This window comes from Heterodontus francisci, chromosome 4 (genome assembly GCF_036365525.1).
Source record: "Heterodontus francisci isolate sHetFra1 chromosome 4, sHetFra1.hap1, whole genome shotgun sequence".
In the NCBI taxonomy this organism is placed as follows: domain Eukaryota; kingdom Metazoa; phylum Chordata; class Chondrichthyes; order Heterodontiformes; family Heterodontidae; genus Heterodontus; species Heterodontus francisci.
The window spans coordinates 127,949,937-127,977,727 of NC_090374.1; the positions used below are offsets into that span (position 1 = coordinate 127,949,937).

General features: G+C 43.1%; 1 protein-coding gene across 2 annotated transcripts in view; it reads right to left on the bottom strand.

Moving 5' to 3' along the window:
- Positions 1-422: 422 nt before the first annotated feature.
- auh (AU RNA binding protein/enoyl-CoA hydratase) overlaps positions 423-27,791 on the bottom strand; it is a 301,138-nt gene continuing 273,769 nt past the window's right edge. For both annotated transcript variants that reach the window (XM_068030150.1, XM_068030149.1), the window contains 2 exons: positions 7,205-7,252; positions 423-3,832 (listed from right to left, as the gene is read on the bottom strand). In XM_068030150.1, the coding sequence (XP_067886251.1) occupies positions 3,755-3,832; positions 7,205-7,252 (126 nt within the window). In that variant the 3' untranslated portion in view covers positions 423-3,754. The remainder of the gene's footprint in view (positions 3,833-7,204; positions 7,253-27,791) is intronic.

Consider the following 27,791-nt stretch of genomic DNA (forward strand, 5'->3'; position numbering starts at 1 on the left):
GGGTATGTTACTTTCCCTTTTCCTTCAGAGATAGGTTTTTCCCTAATTTGCTTCATGCTGTCTTGGACACTACTGCTCACAGGCAGTTGTCCAATTTCCAGTGCACGCCCCTATGGCACTTCAACTAGGCGAGGCATCTCTCTCATTCTAGGCTTTCCTGTTTGGGAACTTTACTCGTCCTGATTTAAAGGTTTAGAAAAGGTTTTAGCTAACCATATCGCTGGTGCTTTTCCCTCAACTTTTGTGGCTTTTACCTCAGCTCCTTTAAATGTTTTTGTCTGTATCTGGGCCTTTTTAAATTCTTCTGGCTCTATTGCCCCCTGTGGATTTTTTGGGACTTCCCTAGCCTTCTGCAGCTGTACAGAGCTTGTTTGTTCCCCTCAGTTTCACCAGTCTCCGTGGATTGTTCTGTACCCTCTGGGTACAGTAATGTGCTTCCTGCCAAGTCATTGCCTAGCAATAGGTCTACTCCCTGCATGGGTAAGCTCAAAATGATCCTGGCTGTCACTATTCCCGTGACCAACTTACTCTGTAGGAAAATGTTAACTAAGAGAACCTTCAAGCATTTGCCAGTAAGCCCTTTTACCAATAGTGTGGTATCTGACCTGCTTTCCAGTAGCATTTCTGTAAATTTGGCCGGCAGTAGGGTTTGAAAACCTCGTATCCTGGAGGATAATTATCTTCTTTCCTAGTTCATCAGACACAAAAAGTGTCATATTTTCTTTGTGTAAAATGTTCTGATATGTGCTCTCCTCTTGAGTTATAATAGAACACAGGCTTACCACTTTCAAAGCCACAGACACAGGCTTGACTGCAGCACCTCCTGTTGGTTTTTTGGCATACCAACAATTTGACTGGACATATCCAGATTTGCCACATTGGAAACAATTTTGGCAGATGTCTACCGGTTTATCAACTGGGTTCCTTTTAAAAGTTGCAGAGTAGTCTTGTTATCCTCCCCTACTCTCCTTTTCTCTTGAGCCCATTTCTGCTTCATCTGCATCCCTGCTATCTCCCCCTAGCTTGTAAGATTTACCAGACCCAATTTAATTCTGAGTTAGGGATTTGTGAATTAATTCATAATCATTGCACGTTTTTGCCGCTTCCCTTATCCTTGTGACTTTTTGTTCTTCAATGTGGATTCTTATACTACTTGGGATGCTATTTTAAAATTCTTCCAGCAACATAACATCTCTCAAATTTTCATATGAGGGTTCTAGCTTGAGAGATCGTATCCAGCGATCAAAAGTCATATGTTTAATTCTTTCGAATTCAATGCAGGTCTGTGTGGATCTTTTCTGGGCGTGTCTGAATTTCTGTCTATATGCTTCCGGTAACAGCTCATATGCATCTAAAATTGCAGTTTTGGTTTGTTCATAATCAAAGGAACTTTCTTTTGACAACAGAGAAAAAGCTTCATGAGCCCGATCCACGAACTTGCCTTGTAAGAGGAGAGTCCAAAATTCATTTGGCCATTTTCATCTGGTAGCTATTTTCTCAAATTAGATGAAATATGACTCAACCTCCTCCTCATTAAATTTTGTCACTAGTCTTGAGTGTCTCAGCACATTAAAGTTTTGCTCTGAATTGGGGATAAGGTTAAGAGTGGCTAGCAGAATTTGTATTTTGGATTCATAGTCTCTGTATCTCAAACGTTCTGGCTGCTTCCTTTCTTTGCTCTCTCTCCTTCTAAAACTACATCTCCCCCTTTTCAACTGCCCCCAATTTGTTATGGCCACATGTTGAGGTTTGGGTAGTTCCTACTGTTCAACTCCCACCTGACTGCAGCAAGTGTGTTTTATATTAAGGCTTAATCCCTTGGTGTTTATTTGTCAAATAAACAAACAGCCACAGGTTTTCTTGTAGGTTTAAAAACAGAAAATCAATAGTTTATTGATCAATACCCCTTATCCTGAAATTGTTGCAACCACATCCATTTGCGCACACACAAACAGAGACAGAGAGGGAAAAAGGAATAAGCGATTATAAATTGGGGGGAGAAAGGGGTAGGTTTCGGGGGAGGTCACGGTTAAGCTGTTGAATTCTCTGGGAAAAAGAATTCTAGTTGGTTGCAGACCTGAGATGATTGTAGACTTCTCTCTTGGCTGAAAGTTCAGTTAAAGTCAGTGGATCATTTTTCGTTGACTGTTGTATAGCGTAGATATAGAATTCTACAGCGGGACCGGTGCCTTCTGGTTTGCTGGAGACAAGCTTCTGGCTGTTGTTTTTCTTTTCTTCTTTGGTCTCTCTCTCTAGGCTGCTTTTTAAGGTAAAGCTGTGTTACCTCTCACCTCCAGGTAGGAGACACTTTGCACTCTCGCCCATGGCAATCGCCTAACAGCCCAGCACGTGGCTACTTCACACCTTCTTTGTTTCAGAAGAAGGCATTCAATTCTGGAATGTTTTATGATAGGTGTAGCATACGTGCAATTGACACCTCTCAGCTTTGAAGATTTTCCTTTGTCCCTCTCAGACAGTTTTAATATACAAAAGGCCAAATCCATTTTTCTCTGGCAGCCATTTTGGAGCATTGTTCACTTTTTAAACAAAGGTCCATTTAATTTAAAGGCAAAGTCAGTTTTTATAATTCTTCAGATTTTGTTCATTTTTGTATCATCGCACTTCTCGTGTTTGAGACACTGGGCAGAATTTTCATTTGAATAGGTCATTGAACAAGATTAGATAGATAATGTGTAGCATATTAGGTCCTTCCCACCAATACAGAAACAAGTATTTTCAGTTCCTTTTAATTTTTATGCTCAATCATTTCTGAAGAGCATGAGACATGGAGAGTGAGAAAATCTCTATTAATATACCATATTAAGTACAAAAATATTTAGTTCACTTTTTTGTACAAAATAGGTTTCAGTATTATTAGGATAACTTTGATAGCAGACCTGCTCTATCCTTGGCATCTGACCTTTATACTGACCCTTCAATGGTGGCAGTAACACAGAAATACACCAGATTAATATGGAAATGATAATACATTAACAAGTTACTGTTTTTATACAATGTTACACAAAATCACTATTAGTATGCTTTCTCAAGGCAATGCTGACAATTGATAAAGTTCTGTCCTCCATATTTTTTGAACTTAAGAATTTTGTGCTACACATTGAGAATTTCAAGCTTATGCGCATCATTCAAGCTCATACCAGTTTGATAGAGGACCCAAATACTCAAATCTATAGGGTCAAAGATTACTCAATATAACATAATTAACATTTTTTACAAAGTTACAACAATGGTACAATGGTGATGAGGTAAGGTACATGTTTCTGAAATTAATCCTTTATGCATCACCCATCGAACAATGAATAAACATGTCCCATGACATTTAACATAAAATTGTTTCCAGTTTATTCTGTCAAAGAAGGGATTAATACAAATTAAAAAGTATTCTATGTACCCTTGTGAAAATACTGAATGCCCATTCTTGGATAATTGTGATGAATATGTAATCCAAGGGATATGGATGTAGGCAACAAGATTTACCTTACTCATTCACTGGTATGTTTTAAAAATAAAAATTTGCATGCTAAGTAATTATATATTGTTAAACATTCAATGTATAGAAAAACACAGCAGTGCTGCATATTTTTCTGAAAAATACTATACTCAAAATCACATGGCTCTTAATTAGTATTTCTAGAAGTCATTTCTGAACACAGGACAGATAGAAAATACTATAAAGCAGATGTTATGATTTTTTTGTTCCATTCCACAGACTCCTTTTTTCTGTGTCCTATTATTATTCCCCAGTGTATCGGGGCAGTCGTTTTTCTTTAAAAGCATTAAGTCCTTCAATCCTGTCTTTTGTTGGAATCACCTGCAATTTAAAAGAAAAAGTTGTGATTCTGAATTCAGTCTTCCTGGATTCAGGCTAGGCAAGGTAAAGCTGAGGCAGACTCTGGAGAGTTGAATTACTGCCCTCTGTCCTGACCTTTGCACTGTTTATTTTCTGATTTACCAATACAACCACAAAAGATGTTTGTTGCTCACAGCGTGACAACATTGTCATGTACGATGTGTGCAATAACTATCTTGTGAAAAAGCTGAAATTTTCTGTATACAACTGTTGGAAATTGTGTTTCATCCTTTTCCTGCAGTTTCATCTAGAGTCCTGAGTCAATGTTTGGCTTTCTGAACACCTCTTAGTACTTTCCACTAAATAATGGCCAAGAATAATTCCATTATGATGTGATAGATTCTGACAGTGCAGCTGACTTTCTGGGAAAGAATGTGTTGGAAACACTATAAAGTTGCTGAACTCAATCCACTTGGTTCAAAAGCAATGTGAATATGCCCAAGCTGCTTCCAAAATGTTGGTCTGAATATATGCTGCTGCTCACACTTCATACTTGGTGCCTTGTCATTCTGTCAACTCCATATAAACACAGAAGGAAAGCAATAAAGGAAATAAGCTGAAAACACAGCATTATACGTTTCTTAAACAGTGGATGATTGTATTGCTAAAATTCTGAAGGAAGGGACAAGTAATGCATTTTTAAAATTGACTATATCAATAATTCAGGCAAATGTTTTGGATGCTAAAAATACAGGTGTACAGGATAAATGGTCATCGATAATTATCACTTCTTTCAAAATTGCTTGAAGTTTATTATTTTGCTTATTTTCCCTTCTCTCTGAAATTCCATTAAGTAAATGACAGCAATTATTCATGGCGCTGACATAAAACCAAAGTAGCAGAGCCTTTAATATTAAAGGCCATTGTAATCATACTGAACAATTTTTAGGCAGGCTAGGTTGCAGGGAAAGCCAAGAATCATCTGCTTCAAAATTTCTGGACAAACTTCAGTACATTGACTTGTTAGGAAAGTTTACACAGCAGTAGTCAGTACACCCACTATATTGTGAATTTCTGTAATATATTATTTCTTTTAGTTCAAAATCAAATTTAAAAAGGTAGACAACAATAATAAGGTTTTTGCTTCACTGGTCATGCCATCTCTATTTAGAAACCTGATAAAGTGCTTTCAATAAACACTAAAAGCTAAAAATTCAGGTTACAAGGGGATGCAAATCTGGTATGATTCGGGATGAAATACAGATCTGCCAGATTTACACTCCATGTGAGAATTTTGGATCTCCCACAAATGTGCACCAGAAAGCCTGGGGGTTAGGTGCTTCTTATGGCTCTCTTGTTAAGTGCTGAACTAACTTTGGAGGTAGTCAGGGGATGTTCCCAGATTATGCTGGGCATTCCACCTAACGTATGCCTGACAGGCCTTGTTCTTGGCCTTAAGGAGTTCTCAAGATCAAAAGAATAGTTTGTAGTGCAGGAAAGAAGCCAGGGGTTATCATTCAGGATGATCCTGAAGTAATGAGCATTTCTGGTAGTGGACAGCCGGACCCGATAGTGCTTTATGTGGTCCAGCCAGATCTGACGATGAACGAATAAACCAGATGTCTGCCACAGTCTTTCAATTCTGCATCTCTTGGACTTAAGGAAGTGGAGAGGGGGGCCTGACAAGGGGGAGCAAATAGAGTGGAAGAGATTACAGGTTTTATTAGGATCGAAAGGGGTAGGAGGATATGGGTGGTAAGAGATACAAGGAAGTGGTCAGAGATAGCCTTGATTGCGATTCAGACCATGTGAGGTGAGAGGCCATTTAAGATGGCAAAGTCAACAGGCTGGTTGTGAATGAGTAGGAGAGTTTATATGGAGGGAGAGGTTTAGGCAGGTAAGAAGGGCAATTAAATCAGAGGAAAGAGGGCAACGTGAGTTGACATGGAGATTGAAATCACCAAAGTTGAGGAGTCGCTCAGTACAGTGGCTGAGGGAGGGTATATCAAGGATTAAGTCAGGATGGGGCTTGTGAGGGCAGTTCAGAGTGAGAATTTCAAAGAAGTGAGAGCGATGGAACAAGGTGAGGTGCTAGAAGGAGAAGAAAATTCCAAAGGACATGTGGGAGGGACTAAGATGTGATTTGGTGAGGCAGGTGGTGGAATGTTTAGCCAGGTGGAGAAGCTTCAGTAAGGCAAAGGTGTCACCAGTCATAATCTAAGTTTCACTCAACCCAGGATGCCAATGCAATCATCTACAACATTTTTTAATCCCCTCAGTTAGTTTCTGTCATGTATTATTCCTAACCAAAGATAAGTGACCCACTGTTGGTACTCTGCCAATGCTGCTTTGGAATGAGTTGCTTGGAAGAGCCCCTCCACTTGGGGTTGTCCTGCCCCATGGCACTTACAGCCCCTCAAAATATTAGCTTCATTTCTTGTACACTACTTTAAGAATTTGCTAATCACTGCATCTGAAGATGTTTAACAGCGCATAATTTTGCCAGTCTAATACAGGGTATGAATCCAATTAATATTAACACAACTCAATGATACATAAAGCATATTCAGCTTCAGAAATGAGAGCAATTTCTAAACTGAAATTACTATTGTTGGGACTACAGCTTGTGGCTCTTCAATTATAATGTTTGTTCTGCTCAGATGATACTTCTAATGGGATGCTACGCTTGTTGAGATAATGAAATCAGAAGGATTAAATATAATTTGAATAGTCCATCAAATAAGGATTTAATGTATAGCAGAGCCATTTTAAATGGCATGGTGGTGCAGCTCACTGGCACTTCCACAAAGGGTGACATGACTCATACCCACAATATTCATACAGTGTGGTAAGTAGCAATCTCAACTATACCTATTCTGACAAGGTGCTGAGCAGAAGCCAGGTGATTCCCAAATGAAGAAGAGCACTTTTAAACATGTAGTTGCAAAGCAGCAATGGCAATGACTAAATAGCAGGTTACTTATCTGTTCTTTTAGCCAGGAATGGTAAATGACAAAAGATGAACTGAGGGGAAAGAGGTAAAAAATGCAGAAAATAATAGTGCAAAACACAATAGTTCTGCATCTTAAGGATAAGCTGTGGAAAAAAGTCTGTGAAGCTCCCATAGCAATAGTCTTTTGGACCTCCATTGTTTTCTGATAATTTGAAAATAACTGCTTTATGTTTTAAGGATCAGAACTAGAGCCATAATTTGTGTGCACCACTCAAATGTCATCATGGGTGATGTTAGTATTGGAAACACAATTTACCGGTTGTGCTTCTCTATTATGTAATAACATACTATTGGAAAAATGCCTTGTTTTCTCTTAATGGCAAACACAGCTAAAATATGAACTACATATACATACACAAACACAGACTTTCAACTTATACCTGATCATAACAGGCCTCTTCTATTGCTAAACCAGTTTTCAAATCAACCTGGAAAGGAAAAAAACAGTTGAGAATAGTTTCTGAAAATGACACATTTTACTATCTTTAAGTACTGACCAAAATTATAAACACATAAGTTAACTAAGTTACAGTCCTTTATGAACACTTTTTGATCTGTTGAAATGTCTTAATGCACCTTATCTAGATGAGCCATATTTTCATCAGCGCAAATTATAAACCGTTTTGTGACTAAAAAAGACACCTTCAATAAATACTGTGCTATATGCCAACCATCTTCAGTTTCAGGGCCTGGTTAGCAGGCCAACATTTTCTAACAAACATTAGCACAGATCGGATGTGCATGTGACACTCAAAGAAAGCCATCAGTGAAAGTTCTGTGCCCTGTCATCTTGCTGCTTGCTTTCCACAGGGAGAATAATAAAAATGTTGACCCTTTTGGGTACAGTGTCTGTCTTTTACTTGATGCATGTGTGAAGCACCTTGGGACATTTTTCTATTTAAAGGCACGGTGCAAATTAATTTGTTATTGATGTGGCACATGTCATAAGGGTGACTTGGAAAGATCCACCAGCATAAAACCTTCATGGTGGGCTCATCTCAGATATTGCTCAGATTCAGAAATGCTGGTACTCCCATAAGTGGTCTCCACACTTTACTTCCAGGAGGTGTGCCTGTACTGACTAATTTCTAATTCTACAATAGTGTAATATGCAATTGCAACAATAGTTCTCCCTTGTGATCTGAACTAGAGACACACCTTTCACACGCCCTCACACATGCACGCTTCCAATCTTTCAGCCAACGGACTGAAAACACGTAAGTGAAACAAGGCCAGATATGAATCATTAGGTGAAAATAGTTAACAGTTACAATCAAAACTCATTAAGATTTGAATTGGATAGTCTCCAAAATTGCCGCCGGGATCACAATGCATGATTACCCCGTGCTGTTCAAAGTGATGCAGCCAGCACACAAACTTTGTGCCACCTGCTAAATACAATGATTGTGATATGCAGCCCAGCTGTTGAATGGCTGCACACCTCAGCAGGGGGTCCAAGTTAGTGTGAGGTTCGCACCACTTAAAGCCAAATTGCACCTCTTAAAGGTGTTCTGGCTGCAGGAGGAGCTGGAATTGGCTAAAGAGTTGAAGACCAGGACGAACCTACAAAAAAATGGAGCAATTGACCAGACATCATGTCCCAAGGTTCTTCAATGCCACGCTGGAAGCACTGGTGCATTTTTTTTCATTTGTTCCTGGGATGTGGGCGTCGCTAGTTAGGCCCGCATTTACTGCCTATCTCTAATTGCCCTTGAGAAGGTGGTGGTGAGCTGCCTTCTTGAACCGCTGCAGTCCATGTGGGGTAGTTGTACCTACAGTGCTGTTAGGAAGGGAGTTCCAAGATTTTGACCGAGCGACAGTGAAGGAATGGCAATATAGTTCCAAATCAGGATGGTGAGAGACTTGGAGGGGAACTTGCAGGTGGTGATGTTCCCATGCATCTGCTGCCCTTGTCCTTCTAGTTGGTAGAGGTCGTGGGTTTGGAAGGTGCTGTCCAAGGAGCCTTGGTGCGTTGCTGCAGTGCATCTTGTAGATGGTACACACTGCTGCCACTGTGTGTCGGTGGTGGAGGGAGTGAATGTATGTGGATGCGGTGCCAATCAAGTGGGCTGCTTTGTCCTCGATGGTCAAACTTCTTGAGTGGTGTTGGAGCTGCACCTATCCAGGCAAGTGGAGAGTATTCCATCACACTCCTGACTTGTACCTTGTAGATGGTGGACAGGCTTTGGGGATTCAGGAGGTGAGGTACTCGCCGCAGTATTCCTAGCTTCTGACCTGCTATTGTAGCCATGGTATTTATATGGCTACTCCAATTCAGTTCTCGTCAATGGTAACCCCCAGGATGTTGATAGTGGGGGATTCAGCGATCATAATGCCATTGAATGTCAAGGGGAGATGGTTAGATTCTCTCTTGTCGGAATTGGTCATTGTCTGGCACTTGGTGGCACGAATGTTACTTGCCACTTATCAGTCCAAGCCTGGATATTGTTCAGGTCTTGTTGCATTTCTACACGGACTGTTTTCGTATCTGAAGAGTCGCGAATGGTGAACATTGTGCAATCATCAGCGAACATCCCCACTTCTGACCTTATGATTGAAGGAATGTCATTGATGAAGCAGCTGAAGATGGTTGGGCCTTGGACACTATCCTGAGGAACTCCTGCAGTGATGTCCTGGAGCTCAGATGATTGATCTCCAACAACCACAACCATCTTACTTTGCGCCAGGTACAACTCCAGCCAGCGGAGCGTTTCCCCCGATTCCTATTGACTCCAGTTTTGCTTGGGCTCCTTGATGCAATACTCGGCCAAATGTTGTCTTGATGTCAAGGGTAGTCACTCTCATCTCACCTCTTGAGTTTAGCTCTTTTGTCCATGTTTGAACCAAGGCTGTAATGAAGTCTGAAGTTGAGTGGCCCTTGCGGAACCCAAACTGAGCGTCAGTGAGCATCATTGCTAAGCAAGTGCCGCTTGATGGCACTGTTGACGACACCTTCCATCACTTTACTGATGATTGAGAATAGACTGATGGGGCAGTAATTGGCTGGGTTTGACTTGTCCTGCTTTTTGTGTGCAGGATATACCTGGGCAATTTTCCAATTGCCGGATAGATACCAGTGTTGTAGTTGTACTGGAATAACTTGGTTCGGGGCGCAGCAAGTTCTGGAGCACAGATCTTCAGTACAATTTCTGGAATGTTGTCAGGGCCCATAGCCTTTAAAGTATCTAGTGCCTTCAGTCGTTTCTCGATATCACACAGAGCGAATCGAATTGGCTGAAGACTGGCATCTGTGATGTTGGGGACTTCAGGAGGAGGCCGAGATGGATCTCAACTTGGAACTTCTGGCAGGAGATTGTTGCAAATGCTTCAGCCTTATCTTGTGCACTGATGTGCTGGGCTCCCCCATCATTGAGGATGGGGATATTGGTGGAGCCACCACCTCCAGTTAGTTGTTTAACTGTCCACCACCATTCATGACTGGATGTGGCAGGACTGCAGAGCTTAGATCTGATCCGCTGGTTATGGGATCGCTTAGCTCTGTCTATCGCATGCTGCTTACGCTGTTTGGCACGCAGATAGTCCTGGCTTGTAGCTTCACCAGGTTGACACCTCATTTTGAGGTATGCCAAGTGCTGCTCCTGGCATGCCCTTCTGCACTCTTCATTGAACCAGGGTTGGTCCCCCGGCTTGATGGTGATGGTAGAATGGAGGATGTGCCGGGCCATGAGGTTACAGATTGTGGTTGAGTGCAATTCTGCTGCTGCTGATGGCTCACAGCACCTCATGGATGCCCGGTTTTGCATTGCAAAATCTGTTCGAAATCTATCCCATTTAGCACGGTGGTAACGCCATACAACACGATGGAGAGTATCCTCAATGTGAAGGCGGGACTTCGTCTCCAGAACGACTGTGTGATGGTCACTCCTACCAATACGGTCATGGACAAATGCATCTGTGGCAGGCAGACTGGTGAGGACGTGGTCAAATATGTTTTTCCCGCTTATTGGCTCCCTCAGCACCTGCCACAGACCCAGTCTAGCAGCTCTGTCCTTTAGGACACGGCCAGCTCGGTCAGTAGTGGTGCTACCGAGCCACTCTTTATGATGAAGGCCCCTACCCAGAGTACATTCTGCGCCCTTGCCATCCTCAGGGCTTCCTCCAAGTGGTGTTCAACACGGAGGGGTACTGATTCATCAGCTGAGAGGTGGGGGCAGGGGGGGGGGGTGGCGGGTGCGGTAGGTGGTAATCAGCAGGAGGCTTCCTTGCCCATGTTTGACCTGATGCCAGGAGACTTCATGGGGTCTGGAGTCGATGTTGAGGACTCCCAGGGCAACTCCCTCCGGACTGTAGACCACTGTGCCTCCACGTCTGCTGGGTCTGTCCTGCCGATGGGACAGGACATACCCAGGGATAGTGATGGCAGTGTCTGGGACATTGTAAGGTATGATTCAGTGAGCATGACTATGTCAAGCTGTTCCTCGACTAGTCTGTGGGACAGCTCGCCCAACTTTGACACAAACCCCCAGATGTTAGTAAGGAGGACTTTGCAGGGTCGACAGGGCTGGGTTTGCTGTTATCGTTTCCGGTGCGTAGGTCGATGCCGGGTGGTCAATATGGTTTCATTCGTTATTGACGTCGTAGTGGTTTGATACTACTGAGTGGCTTGCTAGGCCATTTCAGAGGGCATTTTAAAAGTCAACCACATTGCTGTGGATCTGAATTCGCATGTAGGCCAGACCAAGTAAGGACAGCAGATTTCCTTCCTTAAAGGACATTAGTGAACCAGATGGGTTTTTACGACAATCGACAATGGTTTCATGGCCATTAGACTAGCTTTTTAATTTCAGATTTTTGTTAATTGAATTCAAATTCCACCTTCTACTGTGGTGAGCTTCAAACCTATGCCCCCAGTACAATACCCTGGGTCTCTGGGTTACTCGTCCAGTGACAATAACACTATGCCACCGCCTCCCCTTAGGAGAGTGTTTCTCTTTCCTAAGGACCTGGATTTAGTGCTGAAAGATGTTTAATAACCTCAAGCGTGGTCAAGGTCAGTTAGTGCATCCTCACATGCCATATTCTGCCCACTGCAGCAATGCCGCAGGTCATGCACTCACTGTCACAAATTCCACACACTGCCAGATAGATATTCAACTGTGGCAGACACATCACCAAAACACAGTACATCACACTCTCCTTTCTCCATTACAGAACTAAGTGGTCCATAGTGGGTGGCAGCAGCAGCTAACTGTTGGGGTCAGGCACAGCTGCATGTGCTCACCCCCATGAAGGAGACGATGCTGGCCATCATTGGAGGGGCCATCACTGAGGCAGTAGCGGAGATGAAATCATCAAGGATGATGGTGTGTTCCTGCCTAATCCACCTTCTCACATCCCTCCTCATCCTTATTCTGCAATCAGTTATGATTTACAAGCTACAGATGGTATTAAGAATGCACCTCTCGCTTTCTCCTACTTCTCTCACCCCAACCCTGCCCTTCTGCCTTTATGCTTTCATACTGCTGTCTGACCAGGCAGTGGTTCAGGAGACTGAAGACCTATAGGATGAAGAGACTGATGAATAAGAAACACAATCATTATCTGGCACTGGGCCATATTTTATGCCCATGGCGGGGATCCCGTTGCAGGGCTGGAAAGCCAGGGGCAGCCCTGCCTCTGCAGTTCAGGGAAACGCCTGCCACACTTTTCGGGACTCGGGCAATTTAACAGCCCGATGGCGGAGTTCCCGTCCCTTTAAAATATGGGAGCCTGCCTCCAAGAGCTGCTGACTAATTGGAGGGCCGGTAGCTCTTCAGTCTCAGCAAAACCACCGTGGTGGCCACTACTAGTACTGCAGCTGGCCCAGACTAGCCAGCATGGAGGCAGTCCCAGAATGAAAGTAAGTTAATGCGACTCGCCGGGGCAAGTCAGGCAGGGCCCAGCAGGTGGGTGGGAGTGGGTCTTTTTCCGGGGTGACCCTTGCTGCCGGGGGGCCCTTCATGGGTCACAGGGTGCCTAATCAGGAATACGAGAATATAATACAAGAAATCAACCTGAAGAGTTATAAAAATGGACTTTTCTTTTAAAAAATGGACAGTGTGCTTCAAAATGGCCATCGAAGGTCAAACGACCTGGCCTTGTATATTCAAACTGTCTTACCGTCTGGCAAGGACAAAAGGATACATTCCAAAGCTAAGAGGTGTCAATTAAACGTATCCTGAACCCATCAAGAGACATTTTTGAATTGAATGGGTTCTTCTGAAACGAAGGAGGTGTGAAGGAGCCACATCCTGAGCCATTGTCGATATCGCAGGGGGGGAGGATCTATGTCTCCCAAATGAAATAAAATGTGATAGACTTTTAGCTTAAAAGGTAGCTCTTTAGCAAGAGAGAGTTCTACACTTCAACTTGTGCAATAGAGAACTGGAAGTGATTGCGTGTCTCTATACTGAAAAATCAACCAATAAAGACATCGACAAACACCCCAGGCCTGCAACTTTTAAAAGAAATTGACTTCTGAGAAGGTCCAACAGGTTTACCGTGAACCCCGAAACCCTACCTTACTTCAAACCACTTACCCCTTTCCCTCTCTATCTGTCTCTTGTTTGTGTGTGCGCGTGAGTGAATGTGAGAGTGGGTGCGGTTGCAACAATTTTTGAAGAAGGCTTAATAATTAATTATTCTTCTGTTTTAAACCTACAAGAAAACCTATCGCTGTCTGTTTATTCAACAAATAAAACACAACGGAGTTAAAATCTTAATATCAAAACCACTTGCTGCGGTCAGGTGAGAGTTGAACAGTGGGGACCACCCATATCCCTCACCACGTGGCTGTAACAGCATGCACACACAAATGCCTGGTGCACTGGCTAACCTGCCAGAAAGCCTGCTGTCACAATCAAGGAGTATGGAGGAGTTTAGCTCCAATGCGACACAGAGTTTTGTGCAGAGCTTAGGGCCCACATTTTCCAGTGTGGAATGGTGGCAAACTGCATGAGAACGCTTGCAGAGCCAACCATGATGCAGAGTCTGGGGGCCAATGTCTCAGCTTCCATTGCAGTACAAGCAAAAGTGTCTCAGTGCTGCAGATGAAGCTCAATTTGAGGTCATGAACTCTCAGCTTGTTGTCATGCGGGCTCAGTCTGCTGCCGTCACTGCTGCAGATAAAAGTGCTTAAGGGGCTTTCAGGGTCTCACAGCAGTGCAGTGATTTGTCCTCCAACAGATTACTAGGATTGCTGAGGTGCTGCCACAGGGAGTGGCAGTGGCTCCATGGTGCACGAATCTGCTGTCCTCTTTCAGGACGACAGCATTCATGCTCTCAATGCTGCCACTCTGCCAGTGCACTTGCTATTGCCAGCTAGCCAGCCCAAATGCTGCTGCCACACCAAGGTGGTGCAGTCTGAAGTTGGGCCTGCTAGGTCAAGAGCTGCTTGAAGCTGTCCTTCAAGGCCATCTGCAGTATTGCTTATTAAAAGCCAGCAGCCTTCCACCAGTCCTGCTGCAGCCATTGAGGTAGCACTGCTTAGGGGCACTAGGCTAGGCAAAGGCACCCACAGAACAGGCACTAAGGGAAAGCACAAGGGTGATTAGTTGAGGTTTGTGTTGATTATTCACTGTTCTGTTGGATAAAACTGGAATGGAATGGTTGTCTTGTGGTGACTTTTATTTCAAGAATGTGGTCAAAAGGACACTGATGGTCAGTAACTCAAGGATGGTAAGGTGTGGGACTGTTGGACAATGCAGATCTGTGGTTGTATTCACATGAATTCGAGTCAAATTAGGCACTCACGAACTGTGGATGTACCAACTGCCTCCTCACTATCTCCTGCTCTTCCTCCTGAAGTGGTCACCAAATCCTTGGTAGCAAAGGGTGTGCCCTCAAGATGGCCAGGCTGTGGAGAATGCGCATACCAACACAAATCGGGACACCTCCTGCGGCAAGTACTGGAGGGCCTCTCCAGAGCGGTTGAGGCAGCAAACCTTTGCTTCAGACCCCAATTATCTACTTGATGATATTCCTCGTGGCAGCATTGCTGTCATTATTTATGTGCTGGCCACATATGGTTGGATTGCAGAGGAGAGTCACGAGTCAGGTAGAGAGTGCATAGCGCTTGTTGCCCAGTAGTTACCCTCTGGTTTGACCTGGTGGCTGAAAGATTGTTAAAACAGCAGATTGCTGCAGGATGAATGCATCATGACTGCTGCTAGAATAGCAGGCATTCATGAGCATGACGCACTGAGCATGGTTGCACACCAACTGCACATTGAGCGAGATGTAATCTTAGCAGTTGTGGTACATCTCAGCATTGAGATGAAATGCCTGCAAAGCCACATGTGTGCAGTTCTTGGCAGCCTGACCATGGGGAAACTTGCCATCCTAGCAAAGCCATGTGTGTTCCACCTACTTCTCTCTGTTTGGAGAATACAATGAACTCCCCTGTCCTGGAATACAGAGCCTCTGTCACCTCTGATGCAGCAACAGATGGAATACTGTGAGATATGTTAGATGGAAATTGTTAGATATGTTGCCTGCTCCAGTCTGTAAGGATCCCGGCACTTGGAAATTCAGGGACACCATCAAGAACGTGCAAGGTTACGGGGAGAAGGCAGGGGAATGACATTAAGTGAATTGTTCATTTGGAGAGCTGGTGCAGACACAATGGGCTGAATGGCCTCCTTCTGCACTGTAATAATTCTGATTCTGTGAACTGCAGCACCATCCTTGCCCTGCTCTGAGGCTGCAGGCCTGGGTCCAAGAGGTGGCAGAGTTCTGTGAGCACCTCCTTTGTGAATTGCAGACGACATACACACTACTCCTGTTTAGATGAAGTAAAGAAATGTGCTCCCAGGAGACGCAAGATGGATAAGGTCTCCTGCTGAGAGCCTTCCGTCCCCCTTTAGAGCAGCTTGTCTTCTTATTTGCTGTCTCTGCACCATCTCTCTCTCATGCTGCAGCCCAAGGGGGACAGCTACTGTGACACCCATGATTGGGAGCAGGTGGTGTGCCCAGAGCCTTTGCAGTCACAATCAATGCCTTCCCCACGTGCAGCACCACTTGCTGCAGACTTCTTCAACTGTAACTAACTCCTTAAATCACACTGCACTTTCACAAACTCAAACAGAACCAGTAAAAATTAAGCAACAACTAACCTGCAAGTTGATGATGATCCTTTTAAGCAGCATTGGTGGTGATGGTGGTGTGTGGGGTCTTTCATGCAGCTGAACGCAAGTTCAGCTGTGCGTGTTTAAGGGAGGGCTTTAACTAGAAGGAGGTTCAAAATGGGAGTGTTGTCATCAAATCAGTGTTGACCTACATTACTATCTGCCTACTCTGCACACTTCTGGTGCATGCTTGCAACACCCATGCTAACACCCTCACCAAGATGACATTTGATCTGGGTTGCACCAGAAATGAGCAGAATGGGCACAGATACAATTTTGGTACGAAACTAGCACCCATAGCACCAAAACCACAGAGTTATGTGGCCAAAAGCACTAGTCTTACTATATACTGCCCAGGCCTTTCAGTACACTATCCTGAATAAGCATGAATGTGATTTCTTTCTCTCCTTTTGTTCCTTTGGACCAAAGGAAGTGGGTGGCTCTCCCTCCAACTCCTCTGTTCAGTGATTCACCAACAGGTCTTTCAATAAAACCAGTTTCCTTACCCCCTCACTCCCACTCACGAGAGTGGATTCGCAGCAGAGACTCATGCTGGGATTAAATGACTAGGTCATTTAAGAGTAATAAGTTTGGATGTTTGTGGGATGCCTGAGATAACAACTGAACTACGGTCCCCAGTGAATGCCTGACTCACTAACAGAGAAACTCCTCTTTGCCTCATATGACCGTGAGGAGAATTTTAAACCAATGTGATCCCTCTTTAATTTAAAACACACTACTTAAATGCAATGCATTAACTAAATCCTTTTCGTGGGGAAAATAGTTAAGAAAACATCCTGAAACATGACACTGTGGTCAACTTCCATTCCACAGAAGGAACCATCTTCCTTGTTCCTGGCAGTGTCATTCTGCAGCAGATGGTAGAAATGTGTCTTGTGAAACAGAGGCAGTGAAGACTGGTCTCTTCTGACATGTCTAGGTACAGGTGGAGGCGTTTATAATTGAGTTCCCAGGGTTCAGACAAAACGCATCAAGTACCATTGCAGCTGCATTTGTGGTCCGTAATGAACTCCTCATCTGAAGCATGAAGTACATTTGGGACCTGGCAAACAATTCTCTCAGTAATTTGTAGTGTCATTTAAATACCCACAGCAAGTACAAATGCTGAAGGAAAGCATTAGCAACAAAAGACCACAGAAATGCTAAATGGCAGTGCCCCAAATAAAAAAACGAATGCATGAGGCAAAATTGTGCAACATTGAACATTAAGCACAAGACAAAACTTTTCCCATGTACCTATCTTAAAGAGGCTTGTTCAAGCAGGTTAGACTCCAAAAAGAGTTTCCAGCGCACAGTGGGTGGTCCTTTGTTCACAGTTGGGAATTCTGCTTATTGACATTATTTAAATAAAAACTGAATCCAAAATGAGGTTCAAGCATTCTGGTAACCAAAGCTTCATTTTCCCACAGAATATCAACTGTCAGAAATAGGGTGCAGCCGAAAGTGTTGCTTGCGGTCGCAGACTCCTGCCCACTGTCAGAAAAGGTTTCAAAGCATTGGTAGAGACTCGGAAATCAGGGCTTTGGTGTTTACTTCTTTTTACTTTATAGTCCACAGACTGTTGATCAAAAACCTGAGTTTTATGTACCTGTTAAATATTTACATAAAAACATAGAAGCAGGAGTAGGCCATTCGGCCCTTCGAGCCTGCTTCGCCATTCATTATGATCATGGCTGATCATCCAGCTCAGTAGCCTGTTCCCGCTTTCGCCCCATAACCTTTGATCCCTTTAGACCCAAGAGCTATATCTAACTCCTTCTTGAAAACATACAATGTTTTGGCCTCAACTGCTTTCTGTGGTAGCGAATTCCACAGGTTCACCACTCTCTGGGTGAACAAATTTCTCCTCATCTCAGTCCTGAAAGGTTTATTCCGTATCCTTAGACTATGACCCCTGGTTCTGGACTCCCCCACCATCGGGAACATCCTTCCTGCATCTACCCTGTCAAGTCCTGTTAGAATTTTATAGGTTTCTATGAAATCCCCCCTCACTCTTCTGAACTCCAGCAAATATACTAACTGACTCAATCTCTTCTCATACGTCAGTCCCACCATCCCAGGAATCAGTCTGGTAAACCTTTGCTGCACTCCCTCTATAGCAAGAACATCCTTCCTCAGATAAGGAGACCAAAACTGCACACAATATTCCAGGTGTGGCCTCACCAAGGCCCTGTATAATTGAAGCAAGACATCCCTGCTTCTGTACTTGAATCCTCTCGCTATGAAGGCCAACTTACCATTTGCCTTTTTACCGCCTGTTGCACCTGCATGCTTACCTTCAACAACTGGTGTACGAGAACACCCAGGTCTCGCTGCATATTCCCCTCTCTCAGTTTATAGCCGTTCAGATAATAGTCTGCCTTCCTGTTTTTACTACCAAAGTGGATAACCTCACATTTATCCACATTATACTGCATCTGCCATGCATTAGCCCACTCACTCAACTTCTCCAATCACCCCAAAGCCTCTTTGCATCCTCCTCACAACTCACCCTCCCACCCAGTTTTGTGTCATCGGCAAATTTGGAGATATTACATTTAGTTCCCTCATCTAAATCATTAATGTACATTGTGAATAGCTGGGGTCCTAGCACTGATCCCTGCGGTACTCCACTAGTCACTACCTGCCATTCGGAAAAAGACCCATTTATCCCTACTCTTTGTTTCCTGTCGCCAACCAATTTTCTATCCATCGCAATACATTACCCCCAATCCCATGCACTTTAATTTTACATGCTAATCTCTTATATTTAAATTGGTTCTGATGAAGGGTCATCCCCCTAAAACATTAACCCTATGTTTTTCTCCACAGATGCTGAATGTTTCCAGCATTTTCTGTTTTTATTTAAAATTGTGATTTTGTTTTAAACATTAGGTTCTCAGGAACATTATTGGTTCTTATACAATGAAAATGCATTCTTCAGGCTGTAATAAGATCCATTATGACAAGATTCAGGCATCAAAGTAATTCCCCAGCTTTTAAGGTAATCAGTCACATGATGTGATCTCAACCCAACTATGTAAATGGTCAATGTAATACTGGAATTTGGAGGAGCGAGGTGGTTTTGGAAGGAGATGGTAAGAGTTATTGAACATGGATTCAGGGTGAGCAAGACCAGCATTGGAGATGACCAAGGAGATGAGCAACAGGAGCACTGTGTTGTCCAGGAGTCCCCATCGAGTCCAAGAAACAATTTAATGAGTTAACTAGATCAGAAGAAGTACAGTTGCTGATTCACCTACATCCTGTGATGTACAATACCTCACCTCTCACTTTGTCTTGCCAAGTGTACTCCATCACATCTCTCCTCACTCAAGTTTCAACAGCACTCATCCTTTACTTTCTATGCACTTACTTGCCTTCCATTTAATCCAGCCATCAATGCCACTCACTCCAATTCTTATACAATGTGAGGCACCTGTCTGAAAGGCACCCTCAACAAATGCACTGCATCCATTTGGTTTTCACAATTCACAAGTGAGCATGAGCACATGCTGATGGCAAGGACAGCTGTGGAGAGTTTACATACAGAGTGCGCAATCCTAACCAAGTTCTGCTCAGCTGGACAGATCCTGATTCCAGGGAGCCAATGTAGAGAAGGAGAACAACAGAAGTACAGCAGCAACTTTGAGAAGTATTGACAGACGTGCCACGTAAGCTTTCCACAATAACGGAGAGTATGGAGAAGCCCAGCTCCAACAGAAGTGAATTGCGTGAATGTCTGTCATGGAGAGGGTGGCTGCCTCTGTGGCACTCCAAGCACAGTTCTCAAATGTGTCTATGCAGGCCATGACCATGGCCATCCAGGAGATGTTTGCCAACCTGAGTGAGGGATATGCATTGGGTGTATGCGTGGTTCAAGGACTGTTATGTGCAAAGAGTTTGGTGAGGTGGGGGGGGGGGGTGGTGGTGGTGGGGGGGGGGGGGTGTTGCTGTAATTTGTCCCAGGATTAGTCACTCGCTGAACTTACCAGCTATCTGGATAACCCCGACAGCAATGCAGTCAGTCGGTCTGGCAATGGGTGTCCCATCTTCATATTGCTCATTATCCTCAATTTACTTTTAGTCCTCAAAGTTCTCATCGGATGATGATTGATGAGCGTCTTAGTTGCACTCCACCTCTAATCCTTTCTACTGCACAACGTTGTGCAGGACACAGGACATCACCATAATTTTTGACACTGGTGAAGCCGATGGTTCCTCAGGGGAGTGCAGCCAGAGCAAAGTCTGTGGCACTACTGGTGGCTCAGCTTCACAGGAGGGGAGGACGAAGAGTGGAAGAGCAATAGTGATAGGGGATTCGATAGTCAGGGGATCAGACAGGCATTTCAGCGGCAGTAAATGTAACTCCAGGATGGCATGTTGCCTCCCTGGTGCTAGGGTCAAGGATGTCACAGAGCAGCTGCAGGACATCCTTTTGGGGGAGGGTGAACAGCCAGAGGCCATGGCCCACATTGGTGCCAATGACATAGGTAAGAAGAGGGATGAGGTCCTGAAAGTAGATTTTAGGGAGTTAGGAAGGAAATTAAAAAGCAGGACCTCAAGAGCAGTAATCTCAGGATTACTCATATGAATATACGAATTAGGAGTAGGCCACTCGAACCCTCGAGCCTGCTTTGTCATTCAATAAGTTCATGGCTTAACTGATTACTCCACATTTCCACCTATCTCTGATATCCTTCCACCCCCTTGCTTATCCAGAATCTATCTACCTCTTCCTTAAAAATATTCAATGACTCTGCTGCCACTGCCTTTTGAGGAAGAGAATTCCAAAGACTCACGATCCTCTGAGAGAAAAAAATTTCTCCTCATCTCTGTCTTAAATGGGTGACCCCTAGTTCAAAATTCTCCCACAAGGGGAAACATCCTCTCCACATTCACCTTGTCAAGACCCCTCAGGATCTTACATGTCTTAATCAAGTCGCCTCTTAGTCTTCTAAATTCCAGCGGATACATGCCTAGCCTGTCCAATCTTTCCTCATAAGACAGCCCATCCATTTCAGGTATTAGTCTAGTAAACCTTTTCTGAACTGCCTCTAACGCATTTACATCCTTCCTTAAATAAGGAGACCGGTACTGTACACAGTACTCCAGATGTCACGTGTCATAGTGCCACGTGCTAGTGAGCATACGAATAGGAAGATTGATCACATGGCTGGAAAATTGGTGAGGGAGGGCATCAGATTTCTGAGGCATTGGGACCGGTTCTGGGGCAGGTGGGACCTGTACAAGATGGATGGGCTACACCTTAATAGGACCGGAACTAATATCCTCGCAGGGAGATTTGCGAGTATTGTTGGGGAGGGTTTAAACTAGCTTGTCAGGGGGGTGGGAACCTGAGGGGGAGCTCAAAGTGCAAGGAAGTAAAGCTGCTAACAGGAGGTAGAAAAGTAGCAGTAACATTAGAAGGCAGGTGAAACAAAAGCGTCAACTAGGTTCAGAATGCAGAATAATGTCAAGACGACAAAGTAAAGAGCACTCTAGATGAATGCACGCAGCATTGGCAAAAAGGTAAATGATTTAAAGGCACAAATAGAGGTAAATGGGTATGATCTAATTGCCATTATGGAAACATGGCTATAGCGTGACCAAGACTGGGAACTGAATATTCACAGATATTCGACATTTAAGAAGGACAGGAAAAAAAAGGAAAAGGAGGTGGCGTTGCACTGATAATAAGGGATGGGATCAGTACATTACTAAGGGAGGTTCTCAGATTGGAAGAACAAAATGTGGAATCTGTTTAGGTGGAGCTAAGAAACAGCAAGGGAAAGCAAACATTGGTAGGGTTTGTTTATAGGCCACCAAACAGTAGTGGTAGTGTGGGGTATGGTATTAATCAGGAGATTAGAGAAGCATGTAGCATGGGTAATCCAGTAATTATGGGTGACTTCAATCTGCACATAGACTGGGTAAACCAAACGCACACTAATGCTGTGGAGGATGAGTTTCTGGAGTGTGTTAGAGATGCTGTTAACAGGATATTTTAGATCACAGAATCGTTACAGCGCAGGAGGAGGCCATTCGGCCCATCATGTTCGCACTGGCTCTCTGAAAGAGCAATTCCCTCAGTTCCATTCCCCTGCCTTCTCGCCATAACCCTGAACATTCTTCCTTTTCATATGACAGTCAAATTCCCATTTCAATGCTTCAATTGAACCTACCTCCACCATGTTCTCAGGCAGTGTATTCCAGACCTTAAACACTCGTTGCGTGAAAAAGTTTTTTCTCACATCACTTTTGCTTCTCTTACCAAATATTTTAAATCTCTGCACTCTCATTCTCAATCCATTGACGAGTAGGAAATGTTTCTCTCATCTACTCTGTCCCGACCCCTCATGATTTTGTATACCTCTATCAAATCACCTCTCAGCCTTCTGTTCTCCAAGGAAAACAGTCCTAACTTCTCCAATCTATCTTCATAACTGAAATTCCTCACCCCTGGAACCATTCTCATGAATCTCTCCTGTACTCTCTCCAATGCCCTCAAGTCTTTCCTCAAGTGCAGTACCCAGAATTGGATGCAATACTCCAGCTGAGGCTGAATTAGTGTCTTAGACAAGTTCAACATAACTTGTTTGCTCTTGTATTCTATGCCCCTATTAATAAAGCCCAGGATACTGTATGCTTTATTAATTGGGCTCTCAACCTGTCCTGCCACCTTCAATGACTTATGCACATATACACCTAGGTCCCTCTGCTCCTGCACCCCCTTTAGAATTGTACCATTTCTTCTATACTGTTTCTCCATGTTCTTCCTACCAAAATGAATCACTTCACATTTCTGTGCATTGAACTTCATCTGCCACCTGTCGGCCAATTCCACCAACTTGTCTATGTCCTCTTGAAGTTCGACACTGTCCTCCCTCACAGTTCACAATGCTTCCAAGTTTCGTATCATCTGCAAACTTTGAAATTGTGCCCTATACACCAAGGTCTAGGTTTTTAATGTATATCAGAAAAAGCAAGGGTCCCAACACTGAGCCCTGAGGAACTCCATTACAAACGTTCCTCTAGCCCAAAAAACATCCATTAACCACTACTCTTTGTTTCCTGTCACTCAGACAAATCCATATCCATGTTGCTACCGTCTCTATTATTTCATGAGCTACAAATTTGCTCACAAGTCTGTTGTGTGGCATTGTATCAAATGTCTTTTGAAAGTACATGTACACCACATCAACAGCACTGCCCTCATCAACCTCTCTGTTACCTCCTCAAAAAACTCCAGCAAGTTAGTTAAACATGATTTTCCCTTAAGAAATCAATGCTGGCTTTCCTTAATTAACTCGCATTTGTCTATGTGACTACTGATTTTGTCTCGGATAATTTTTTTAAACGTTTTCCCACCACCGAAGTTAAACTGACTGGCCTATAGTTGCTGGGGTTATCTTTACGCCCTTTTTTGAACAAGTGTGTAACATTTGCAATTCTCCAGTTCTCTGGCACCACCCCCGAATCTAAGGAAGGCTGAAAAATTATGGCCAGTGCCTCTGCGATTTCCACCCTCACTTCCCACAGTATTCTTGGAAGCACCTCATCTGGTCCTAATACTTTATCCACTTTAAGTACAGACAGCCTATCTAATACTTCCTTTTTATCAATTTTAAACCCCTCTAGTGTCTGACATACCTCCTCTTTCAACATTGCCTGGGTTGCATCTTCTTCCTTGGTAAAGACAGATGTAGAATATTCATTTAATACCTCAGCTATGCCCTCTGCCTCCATGTGTAAATCCCCTTTCTGGTCCCTCATCGGCCCCACTCCTCTTTTTACCACCCTTTTACTATTTATATGCCTACAGAAAACTTTGGGATTTCCTTTAATGCTAGCTGCCAGTCTCTTTTCATGTTCTCTGTTTGCTTCTCTTATTTGCTTTTTCACTTCCCCTCTGGACCCTCTGCATTCAGCCTGGTTCTCAATAGTAGTTTCCACCTGGCATCTGACATAAGCACACTTTTTCTTCTTTATCTTAATCTCTACCACTTTTGTCATCCAGGGAGCTCTGGATTTGTTTGCTCTACGTTTCTTTTTGAGGGAACGTACCATGACTGTGCCCGAACTATCTCTTCTTCGAAGGTAGCCCATTGTTCATCTACCAGTTTTCCTGTCAACTTCTGACTCCAATTTATTTGCCCCACCTCCAATCTAACACATTGAAGTTGGACTTCCCCCAGTTAATTATTCTTACCCTGGATTGCTCTTTGTCCTTTTCCATAGTCAGCCTAAACCTTATGATACAATGATCACTATCCCCTAAATGCTCTCCTACAGACACTTGATCCACTTGGCCCACATCATTCCCAAGAACCACGTCTATCAGAGCCTCCTTTCTCGTTGGACTACCAGCATACTGTCGTAGAAAATTTTCCTGAACATACTAAAGGAACTCTTGGAACACTGCTGTTTACACTATTATTATCCCAGTCTATGCTTGGATAATTAAAGTCCCCCATTATAACTACCCTATAATGTTTGCACCTCTCTGTAATTTCCTTGCAAATTTATTCCTCCATGTCCTTCCCACTAGCTGGTGGCCTATAGACAACACCGAGCAATGTAACTGCACCTTGGTTGTAGCCAAATTGATTCTGTTCTCGACCCCTCTGGGACAACCTTTTTCTCCAGCACTGCAATGCTCTCCTTAATCAATAACGCCACCCCTACCCCTTTTTCCCCTTTCCTATCTTTCCTGAACACCTTGTATCCAGGAATATTTAACACCCAGTCCTGCCTTCCTTTGAGCCAGGTCTCTGTTATAGCTACAACATCATATTTGCACATGGCAATCTGTGCCTGTACCACACTCCATGCATTCACATACATGCACATTAACCCTGATTCAGACTTTATTACTTTCTCCCTTACTCTGACCCCACATAATAACGTACTATTCCTTACTCTTGTGCTATTATTAATTATATACATTATATAATGAGAAAGGGCTAATTAATAATCTTGTTGTAAAAGAACCTTTAGGGATGAGTGACCATAATATGAAAGAATTTTACACTGTCTGAAAGTGAGATAGTTAAATGTGTAGTCAGGATGTTAAATTTGAACAAATGAAATTATGAAGGTATGAATGGCAAATTGGCTGAGGTGGATTGGGAAAAAGCATTAAAAGGTATGATAATGTCTTCAAAGAATTATTACATCGTTTACAGCAACCATACAAGGCACAAAAACACCAAAAGTAAAGGAAGGATTGTAGAAGATTAAAAGAAAAGGCCTATAAAGTTGCCAGTAATAGCAGCAAACCTGAGGATTGGGAGGATTTTAGAATGCAGCAAAAGAGGACTAAGAAACTGATAAAGAAAGGGAAAATAGAATACGAATGTAAACTAGCAAAAAACATAAAATGGACAGTAAAATCTTCTACAGGTACATAAAAAGGAAATGTGGGTCCATTACATGCAGAGTCAGGAGAATTTATAATGGGGAATAGAAAAATGGTAGAGAAGCTAAATGATTACTTTGTGCATGTCTTCACGGAGGGAGATACAAGAAATCTCCCAGAATTAGAAATCCAAGGGACTAGGGAGAATGAGCAATTGAAGGAAATTAGTATTAGTAAGAAGACTGCATTGGAGAAATTAATAGGGCTAAAGATTGATAAGTCTCCAGGACCTGATATTCTACACCCGGAGTGTTGAAAGAGGTAGCTATCGAGATAGTGGATGCATTGGTGATCATCTTCCAAAATTCTATAGATTCTGGAATGGTTCCTGTAGATTGGAAGGTCGCAAGTGTCACCTCACTATTTAAGAAGGGAGGGAGAGAGAAAACGGGGAACTACAGACCGGTTAGCCTTACATCAGTAGTATGGAAAATGTTAGAATCTATTCTAAAAGATTTGATAAATGGACACTTGGATAATAATAATCTGACTGGGTACAGTCAACATGGATTATAAATGGGAAATCATGTTGACGAACCTGTTGGAGATTTTTGAGAAAGTTACTAACAGAATTGATAAAGGGAATTCGGTGGATGTAGTATACTTGGATTTTAAGAAGGCTTTTAATAAAGTCCCCAGAGGAGGTTGGTTAGCAAAATTAAAGCACATGGGATAGGAGGTAATAAACTGGCATGGATTAAGGATTGGTTAACAGGCAAAAATTTGAAAGTAGGAACATACAAATTAGGAGCAGGAGTGAGCCACTCGGACACTCGAGCCTGCTCTGCCATTCAATAATTTCATGGCTGAACTGATTATTCCACATTTCCACCTACCCCTGATAACCTTCCACCCCCTTGCTTATCAAGAATCTATCTACCTCTGCCTTAAAAATATTCAAAGACTCTGCTTCCACTGCCTTTTGAGGAAAAGAATTCCAAAGACTCACGACCCTCTGAGAGAAAACATTTCTCCTCATCTCGGTCTTAAATGGGCGACCCTTTATTTTAAACAGTGACCCCTAGTTCTAGATTCTCCCACAAGGGGAAACATCCTTTCTACATCCACCCTGTCAAGACCCCTCAGGATCTTATGTTTCAATCAAGTCACCTCTTACTCTTCTAAATTCCAGCAGATACAAGCCGAGCATGTCCAATCTTTTGTTGTAAGACACCCCGCCCATTCCAGGTATTAGTCTAGTAAACCTTCTCTGTACTGCCTGCAACGCATTTACATCCTTCCTTAAATAAGGAGACCAGTACTGTACACAATACTCCAGATGTAGTCTAACCAATGCTCTGTATAACCGAAGCATAACACCCTCCTTTTTAATTCCCCTCACGATAAACAATAACATTCTATTAGCTTTCCTAATTACATGCTGTACCTGCATACTAACCTTTTGTGATTCATGCACTAGGACACCCAGATCCTTCTGCATCTCAGAGCTCTGCAATCTCTCACCATTTAGATAATAAGCTCCTTTCTTATTCTTCCTGTCAAAATAGACAAATTCACACTTTCCCACATTATACTCCATTTGCCAGGTCTTTGCCCACTCACTTAACCTATCTATATTCCTTTGTAGCCACCTTATAACCTCTTCATAAGTTACTTTCCGACCTATCTTTGTGTCATCAGCAAATTTAGCGTACCATATCTTCGGTCCCTTCATCCAAGTCATTTATATAAATTGTAAAAAGTTGAGGCCCTAGCACTGATCCCTGTGACACACCACTTGTTACATCTTGCCAACCAGAAAATGACCCATTTATGCCTACTCTCTGTTTCCTGTTAGCTAGCCAATCTTCTATCCATGCCAATATGTTACCCCCTAAACCATGAGATTTTATTTTCTGCAATAACCTTTGATGTGGTACCTTATCAAATGTCTTCTGAAAATCCAAGGACAATACATTCACCGGTTCCCCTTTAACGACAGCACATGTAACTCCCTCAAAGAACTCCAATAAATTGGCTAATTGATTTCCCTTTCACAAAACCATGTTGACTCTGCCTGAATACCTTGAATTTTTCTAAGTGCCTTGCTATAACATCTTTAATAATATCTTCTAACATTTTCCTTAAGACAGATGTTAAGCTAACAGGCCTGTAGTTTCCTGCTTTTTGTCTCCCTCCATTTTTGAATACAGAAGTTACATTTGCTATTTTCCAATCTAACGGAATCTTTGTCCAATCTTCTGACCTGTCTCCCATCTTTGCATAATTATATGCCTTTTCTTTAAGTTTGATAGTATCTTAAACTGTTTTAGTTAACCGGTCCCACCCTTGGAATTTTTCTTTCTCGTTGAAATGTATCTATTCTGTGTATTCTGAAATATCCCCTTAAATGTCTGCCACTGCATCTCTATTGACCTATCCCAAAACCTAATTTGCCAGTTCACTTTAGCGAGCTCTGCT